Consider the following 9,421-nt stretch of genomic DNA (forward strand, 5'->3'; position numbering starts at 1 on the left):
TATTTGATTGAATGTTTCTCTTGGGATGCTCCAGCTATGTTTGTGAATTGATGAACCCAGTGTTTAGAAGTATTATGATGATTTTATGCTCGTTTTATCTATGATATTATGATATATTCAAAGCATATGACTGACTGAATCGAATATTCGAAAACTGTATTGAATATTCTGAAAACTGAGATGTTGTATACAGAAATTGTTGAGATATGCATCTTGATTGAGATAGATTGTATTCAGGATAGTTGATATTCGAAGATAGTATATCGATTGAGTTTAGCACAGTTGAGGCCGTGATCAGTTGGCTGAGAACGACATCGGTGTCAGAAATTCGTGGTTGCATGAATTTAGCAAGATATTATATACGATTGTTGTATTGAATCTGCTTGAGGCTTGTTATCTTTTAAATCAGTATTTGATACAGATTACATATCGTTGGGACTCTATACGGTGTGAGTTAAATCAGAGGTGATTTTGCGAATTAAAGCAATTCAGAAATTTGATCAGAATGTTCAGAACTTGATTTCGATGATTAGAGCAGAGTATCAATCAGATATCAGGTATGCGATACTGTATTGCATATAAATAACCGATTTGTTGTGCCAAATGTTTCGGATTTGAAACGACAGGTATTGTCAGAAGTGCACAATCTTAATTCAACATTTATTCTGATGATAGAAAAATGTATGATGACTTGAAAAGACAGATTTTAGGGAAACAGATGAGATCAATTGTGGCAGAGTTTGTACTGAGATGTCTAAATTGGCCACCAATAAAGCAGGACGAATGAAACCAGAAGATTGGTTATATAGATTATCGATTCCTGAATGGAAATGGATCACATTTCCAGGGATATCGTGATGAAACTACGGCATTCCTCTCGAAATTGAGCATTTATTTAAAATAAGAATGATAGACGGATCAAGTCTGTGGATTCTAGTTTGTACATGAAGACGTAAAGATATGACTAGATTACTGAGATTTCTGTCAAAGAGGTGGTCAGATTGCACAGAATGCCAAAGTTGATTATATCAGACCGTGATTTTCGGTTGATTTCGTACTGTTGGCAAAGTATACAACAAGCTCTTTCACATATCACTCACAGGCGGATAGATAGTCGGAGCGAACTAACCAAACACTGGAGGATATCCGTGGAGCTGTAGTGCTAGATTTTGGCACTAGTTGGCAAGATTCTTTGCCTCTTTGTGAGTTTTCGTACAACAATAGCTATCAGACGAGTATAGAGATGGCACCGTTTGAAGGGTTGTACGGAAAGGATTGCAGATCCCCTCTGTATTGGGACGATATCTCTGAGGTACCTGAGATTGGGCCTGATATGATCCGAGATATGACTAAGAAAGTGAAGCTTATTCGATAGAGAATGAAGACAGCTCAAGATAGACAGGCCAAATATGCCAATGTACGACGAAGACCGTTGGTATTTGAGGCAGGAGACAGAGTATTTTTGAAGATTTCACCTTTCAGAGGCATTGTCAGATTTGGCAAGAAAGGGAAGTTGTCTCCACGTTATATTGGGTCATATGAGATTCTCGAGAAGATAGGAGATTATGCCTATCGACTCGCATTACCGTCTTCTTTATCTGGAATACATGATGTCTTTCATGTGTATTTATTGCGGAAGTATCTTCCTGATACATCTCATATTCTTCAGCCAGATGAGGCAGAACTGGACGAAACTCTGAGTTATTTTGAAATGTCGATTCAGATTCTTGATCGTAAAGAAAAACAGCTCAGAACGAAGACTATTCCGCTTGTGAAAGTTCAGTGGAATCGACATGGCACTGAAGAAGCTACCTGGGAGATTGAATCAGACATGAAACAGAAATTTCCAGAGTTATTCCATTGATGTGAGTTTCCTGTTTAGCTTTTGTTATACATTTCCTTCTTATATGATTTGATTGCATGTGATTTCGGGGACGAAATCGTATCTTAGAGGGGGAGAAATGTAATGCCCGAGATTTAATTATTGTACTCAGAAGTGGATTAATTAACAGTATTGAGATTGTAGGAGCTCAAGTGGAGGAGCCGGGCGTCGGTGCAATACAAGCCAAGATCTTGGACAGAACCTGTGGCGCCCGAGCGGTAGAAAAAGACCGCCCGAGCGCCAGTGCACCACAAGGTCACGGTTTGGACAGAATGTCTGGCGCCCGAGCGGTAGAAAATGACCGCCCGAGCGCCAGTGCCGAATAAGTTGAGGGCTTGGACAGAACGTTCCGCGCCTGAGCGGTAAATTGTCACCGCCCGAGCGCCGACTGAAATGCAAGAAAAATAAGCCACGTTTCTTACTCATGCAAGTGGATTTATATATATATATTCTTTCATTCCTTCTCCTTCAGAAAGCCAGCAAGAACCGAGAAAGGCCATAGCTAATTCCTCAAGCTTCATCAATTCATAGACTTGTGAGTTGTGCAAGATCCGGCTGTTGTAATTTCAATCCGAGTTTGGTACTGCGTTTCTATCGACAAAAGCTACACACGGACGTAAGTTCTCTTATGTTATACTATGATTTGAAAATATGATGTTGAAGGAATCGGATATGATTCATATAAGGTGTTCTTGATATCGTAGACATCGTACAATTGAAATCGGATTGAAGAACAGATACCATATGAAATTGGTATGATTTTCAGAATAGATTTGATTGAGATTTGATATCAGATTGTGTTGTTATTGATTATGAGTTGTTGATTGATATCTCATATTGTCTGAGTTGCCCGGGATATCGATTTTGTGTCGTTATGCCATCAAAAGTTGATTTGATTGAGAGTTCTTTTGTTGGGTTGTATTATGATATTGTACTCCTCAATACTGTTATTCCAGAGTTGGGATCGAAGGCTTCGAAGACTGAACAGAGCCAGATTGATCGACGAAAAGAAAGGTGTAACGCCCCGAAAATTTAAAAGTCCACGCGAACCACATGCGCAAATTATTAATTTTCTTGTGTATTTTAATTAATTGTTTTAATTGCATGAATTAATTAAGTTGTGCATATTTGCATGTTTAAAATATATTTTTCTACATGGTTGCATTAAAATGTATTTTTAAAAGGATATTCGAGTTGCGATCGAGGAACGGAGACCGAGGGCTGAAAAATAGAAAATGTTTTTAATAAATAATTGTTTTTAATTATGTAAAATAAGGGAGATGCTTTTTCTTATTTTTGAAAATAAGGGGTTTCGAGGTGATTTTATACGCCGGGATATAAATTTTATCGGTGTTGGTTTTTCAACAAAAATATGAACTTTTTAGCAATCCGGCTATTTAATCTACAAACTATTTTACCAAAAACTATTTTAATTTTTTATTTAAATCCTAATTAGACTAATGGGCTTAATTTAATGGCTTGATAGGCCTAAGCCTAGTTAGCAAATTAATTAGCTATTTAAAAGTGTTAATCACCCAAAAACCCTTCACTTTTGCAATTGAAACTCACGGCCACCCACTTTTAAAATTCATAAACTCTCTCCCAAGACACCACACACACGGCACTACACATCCAAGCTTTGGGAAGAAAATTCGAAGGGGCTCAAGGAGAAGATAGCCTAGGTTCCGTCCCGTTCTTCGTCGTCAACAGTTTTTCGTGTGTTTAAAACGCAAAGGCACGCCATAATTCTTCCTTTACTCATCTATCACACCATAGTATTTAATTAATTGTGTTTTGCATGAAAATTAAGGGAACCTTGGTAATAATTTCGTTTTTGCATCAAGAAGGGTTTTTAAATCATGCATGTTGATCCAAAATCTATGTTTAACATGATCCTAAGGGGCTGCCATGATTAGGTAAGGTTTAAGGGTGGTTTCTACATGTTTTAAAGAGTCCTAATCACACAAATAAGCTGCACACAAGATTAGATCAAGCTGGAATCGTGGGCTGAAACCAGAAAGAAGGGCCGAGAGTTGTGTTGTCTTCATGGGTTCGATTTCCTTGCATGGGGCTTAGGGGCTCGACCTGGTCTTGAGGAGAGTTCGGTTGGGATGTGGTTAGGTCCTAGAAAGGTCCCTTGCATGGCCAGGGCTTGCGCTAAGGGGCTGGGGAAGAGTCCCCACGTGAAAGGGCTCTTCCGAGGCATACTTGAGGGTGACCGAGAGATTTGTGAGGGTGGCTCGAGAGAGGGCTGGACTAGGACGTCTAGGCTGTGGTTCAGGCTGTTCCAGAGGGGTAAGGAAGGTTGGGACTCGAGGGTGGCTCGAGCCATGGGCTGGGGAAGAGTCCACGTGATGCGGGACTCTCCCCCAAAATTGTGTGCGTGATCTGTGACAGCAGCCAGGGGGGGGTTGCTGCTGGGGCTAGGTGGCTCAGGGTAGGTTCATCAGGGTCCTAGGGTCATGATCATGGGTTGGGCTAGGGCCTGGTGCGGCTGGCTTGCTGCTGGCTCGAAGAAAAAGGAGGGAACCGTGAGGAATCAAAGTGGACGCGAGGCTGCTGTCTTGTGCAGATGGGTTGGTGCTCGTGTCCAGGGCTTGGGGTTGGTCTGGGGTTGGTCTGGGCGTGGTCTAGGGAAGGTTAGGGTGTGATGGGGTCGGTAGTGGCTCAGCTGGTAGAGTCCTAGGATAACTAGGAGTCCTAGAGCAACTATGAAACTCACACACACATGTACAGATTTGGGTCAAGTTTCAGGAAGGTTTTGAGCGGGCCAGGGGTTGTTTTACGGGCTGGGCTTGCACAGTAGGGTCCCTAGGTGAGTTGGCTAGGTTTTGGTTCAAGGTGGCTTGGGCGTGGCTCGAGTAAATTAGGAGATGGCTCGGTGTGAACGTTAGGGTGTAAAAAACGAAAATTTAAGAAGGATAAATAGATCCAAGGGTCCACGGGGGTGGCTCATGACTTGGAAGGGTAGAATAAATCTTAAAAATATTNGTGCCCTGAATGCTGTTTTATGTGCTAATATGATTATTTTCTATAGTTATGGATGCTTATGGAATTCTAAATGTTAAAATGATAGTTTAAACGTTTATGGGATTTTATAAGTTAAAATGATATTTTAAATGTTTAGGGAATTTTATATGTTTATGATTTAAAATGTCAAAATGTTATTTTAAATATTTTGAGGTTAAAATGATTATTTTTAAATGTTTATGAAATGTTCATGATTAAATTATGATTTTTAAATGTCTATAGGATTTTTATGATTTAAGGTTGACATTTAAAAGACATGTTGTATGCTTGGTTTCAAAAATAAAAATGATATTATATGGATGATTTTTATAAGTGATGAAAATGTAAAATGTTGAAGGAGGTGAAGTGATTGTGACTAATTCGTTAATAATGGCGATGTCGTGAGGGTGATGGTCCCAGTGGGAGCCCGACGATCGTGTTTCCATTATTGCGAATATGAGGTTATGAGGTTTGAGGAAGAATGGGAATATCGTGAGGGGAGAAGGCCCCAGAGGGAGCCCATTTATGGGAGAAGGCCCCAGAGGGAGCCCCGACGATCGTATTTCTATTCGATCATGTTAGGCCAAGGCTCAGTTGACCGGTGAGAGCGTCGCTGATGTCCCCGCCGCCCAGTACTGTGGTTATATGTAGATGGATCCATCGATCATGTCATGTCATGTCAGGAAAGTCACAATTAACGATCTGAATTCAACAAAGGAAAAAGGAAAAATGTTTATGATCATGAAAAATGTTTTATGTTATGTTATGTTGAGGAAAAAGTAAAAGGATAAGGTTTATGTTATTCATGTCATGAAAATGTTTATGTTTAAAGTTGATGCATCATTATGAAAATGTTTTTATTTAAAGTTCATGCATCATAAAAAGGTTTACGAAAATGTTAATGTTTTAAGTTTATGCATCTTCATGAAAACGATATTTTAAGTACAAGTATTTTTCACTGTTGCATGTGATTTTATATGTATTATTTGTTATAAAGATTATGGTGTGTTGAGTCTTTAGACTCACTAGGTGTGATGGATGCAGGTTATCATGATAATGCTAATGGAGGTCTTGATGGTTGATCCGACTGGACTGAAGGTGCACATGACCCAAGGACCGACGCTAGTTTCCGCATATATGTTATGATTTATGTTAAAAGATTTTATGACTTTTATCATGATTATGAGTGGTTTTTGAGAGGTTATAGTATGGGTTATACTTTTCCGATGTTATTTTTAGATTTAGAAAAATGTTAGTTAGTTGTTTATTTTAAAATGATGTAAAAAAAAATATTTTATGAAATTTTATGGTTCGGCCGAATGCTATGTGAGGTTTAAAAAAAAAATAAAATAAAATTCTAGCACATTTTGAGAAAAAGAAAGGCAGACGTTTCAAAAGGTATAAATAAATGTTGAACCGGGAGGATATAACTCGAGTTAGATCTGACTTGAGTTCCCCAAAATCACATACTTTACCTTGTTGCATTGATATTTGCAATTGAATGAGATTGATATATCTTTGATCTATTGATTTATGTATTGAGTCATAGGCGGATGCGCCTTGTCATAGACGATTGATCTCGTGACAGAGGTGCCAGATAGTGATGGAATCGTCACTGGCCCATTGCACATTGTCACAGATGTTTGGCAGGATATGCCCGGGCAGGACATGCCTAGTTATCCTCAGGGTATGCCAGGGCGGATGCGCCTAGTCTGTGGCGGAGTCGCCAAGATGCCGGACGTTTGGTCGTATCGATATGTTGGGGAGAAGAGCAGCTCCTATCGCTGAGATTCGAAACGGAAAGGGCCAAAGTCCGTGAATAAGAATGTACCACCACCCCGATTGGAGAGTAAGTGGGTGTATGTTCTTATTCAGATCGGGATCCCAAGATTAGGACGAGTCGAGTCAGAGTCCAAGAGTCACGGAGTGTTATTCAAAGTTTGCATTGATTTATGTGAGTGCGAAGAGTCACTGAGTGTGATTCAGAGTCTGTGTTGATTCATGTGTCTGATTTGATACATTTTATGATTATCTGTTCATGCTTTTATACTTGTTTATATGAAATGCATGTATACATGATTTATACTGAGAATGTAATTCTCACCGGAGTTATCCTGCTGTTGTCTTGTTTGTATGTGTGTATGACAACAGGTGGGACATGATCAGGATCAGGAAGAAGATGAGAGATGATAGTTAGTGTGGAGATACGGGCCCAGAAGCAGAATAGGATTCAGCACTTGATGTATAACTGTTGAACCTAGTTGAGATAGAGACATGTAGTACATGATTTGTAATTTTATATTGACATGTATATTAGATAGAATATATTACTTTTCCACATTTATAATTTAAAAAGAAAAAAATTTAGTCCCACTTGTCTTAATGGTTATATTTGACTTTAATAATGATTAAGACAAGATTTAGCGTTCGGGTCCCCACAATAAGTGTGTGCGTGCGTGAGTTTTAGTAAATTAGGGAGAAAAAATTGCTTAATTAAAAATTAAAAATGTTAATTAAAAAGTTAATCTTCGCTACTTTTACAAAATCCCATAAATAACAAAATAAAATACACAATTGTTAAACTTTAAAAGTTTTACCATCTCAAATCACCTAATAAATAATTTATGTTTTAAAATTGTAAAAACTAAATAAATCATTTAAAATGAACAATTCTCACTTAAAAATAAAATACTACATTTTAAATTGTCAAAATCGTCGCCGGTCTAATCTCTTCGATCCCGTATCGAATAATCGTCTGAAATATGAAACTCATTAAAATATTTTAACGTGCATCACATAAGTATAAATAATTCAAATAATGAAATTTCATAAATCATGCATCACTCAAATCATTTTTATTTATAATTTTAGATTTTAAAAAATAAAACATAAATTTATATTTTATCTACTATTCTACACGCGCCCGAATCAAACCCCAACAGCTCAGAAGATGATCTAATTGCTCACATTCTTCCAATCAAGTTCAATATGTAAGAACTCTCTGATTTTGACACGTTACAACTCCGCCTTTCTTTGTTTACATGTGGATCCCCATTTATTTAATACATATAATTAATCATCCTTCTACCAACTTCTCTGATCTTGTATACTTTTCTTTTATATATATATATATATATATATGCTTATCTGTGTACATCTTAAATTATCATTTTCACCGTCCCTAATAAAATTTTCTATATTATTACAGCTGTGGTTTTTTTTTTAAATAAAAAAACAAAATAATTTTGAAAAAAAATTTACGATCAATTTTGTGATATTAATTTCTTATCCAACGCAATTGATTTAAAAATTCGAATAAAAATGGGTAAGAACTTGTAATTATGATATTCGTAAGCCGACTTCTTATTAATATCTATTTATCTTAATTTTATTTAAAATTCTTTATCGTAATTTATCGAATCTATTTAAAGATTATCTTTATTCGATTTCAACATATTTTCACGTAAAAAACGGATGTCAGTTAAAATATAAAAAGTTGATGTTTCATTTGTCCATGCAAGTCCACGTGGCGATTAGAGATTCCACGTGGTTGCGTTTCGCGTCTTTACCTCCTCAACTGTTGACACCTTTTCTTTTATAAAACAGTAAACGCCTTCCCCGTTATTTATACGTTTTGCTATTTAGAGCACTTTTCTCTCCATTTTCTGTTCAATAAGCTAATTAAAATTATGGGTTCTGCAACATTCGTTGAAGTTCTTTTGGCCATACTGTTGCCACCCCTCGGAGTTTTCCTAAGATTTGGCTGTGGAGTAAGTGTCCTTTCTGTGATGTTAAATTAAATTAAACTAGGTAGAAAGTATACATTAATCAAGAATTTTAGAGTCGTGTTTTTATGTAGTTTTTTTTTTTTATATATATATATATAATGAACTGAAATGAGCTATTTTCCACCTCTTTGGCTAATTGAATTTGTATTGACAAGTTTTCTCTAAATTTTATTTGACGCAGATCGAATTTTGGATATGTTTGTTGCTGACAATCTTGGGATACATACCTGGGATTTTATATGCCCTTTACGTGTTGGTTGCGTAGCCCCAATTAGTTAACAATTGAAATTTAGATCCCAAAGTTCTTGTTCATCTTAGTCTATCCTACACCATGATATATGTTACACGAGGTGAAATTCACTCGGTTTCGCGTAGATCCATCCGTTAGAATGTGTGTGTGTGTGATGAGTTTTGTGTTTTAATTTATGGTGTAAATTGGGATATTGGCTTCAACATGTTCAATGATGCTTGTAATCTACGTTGTATTGAATAAGATTTTCTTTTGTTGTGAATCTGATTTGCCCCAAATATTTGGAGGCTGCAGCTTCAGTTCTAGGGATGGCAATTTTCCCCGCGGGTTCGGGGCTCCGCGGGGAAAACCCGAAACGGGACGGGTTCGGGGATATGTTAATGGGTTTGGTTTCGGGTTCGGGGATTTTTAAAAATCCCCGAAATATATTGGGACGGGTTTGAGAATCCTATCCCCATACCAAACCCTCCCAAACCCGCCCCGATAATATAT

The 9,421-nt window shown here is 37.4% G+C and overlaps 1 protein-coding gene and 1 long non-coding RNA gene across 2 annotated transcripts in view; both read left to right on the forward strand.

The window, feature by feature from the left end:
* LOC140976031 (uncharacterized) overlaps positions 1-9,421 on the forward strand; it is a 92,499-nt gene that overhangs the window by 76,299 nt on the left and 6,779 nt on the right. The window lies entirely within an intron of this gene.
* LOC140977835 (low temperature-induced protein lt101.2) lies at positions 8,519-9,191 on the forward strand. Its single transcript, XM_073442567.1, has 2 exons — positions 8,519-8,661; positions 8,861-9,191. The coding sequence occupies exons 1-2, from the start codon at positions 8,581-8,583 to the stop codon at positions 8,942-8,944; spliced, it is 165 nt and encodes a 54-aa protein (XP_073298668.1). The 5' UTR covers positions 8,519-8,580; the 3' UTR covers positions 8,945-9,191.

Source organism: Primulina huaijiensis, chromosome 5, assembly GCF_012295235.1.
Source record: "Primulina huaijiensis isolate GDHJ02 chromosome 5, ASM1229523v2, whole genome shotgun sequence".
Taxonomy (NCBI): Eukaryota; Viridiplantae; Streptophyta; class Magnoliopsida; order Lamiales; family Gesneriaceae; genus Primulina; species Primulina huaijiensis.

What these genes read in the sequence shown, in the direction of transcription:
- LOC140977835 (XM_073442567.1), top strand. Translation starts at nt 8,581, where the DNA reads ATGGGTTCTGCAACATTCGTTGAAGTTCTTTTGGCCATACTGTTGCCA. An exon ending in TCCTAAGATTTGGCTGTGGA is followed by an intron (nt 8,662 to 8,860) that starts GTAAGTGTCCTT and finishes TATTTGACGCAG; the next exon opens with ATCGAATTTTGGATATGTTT.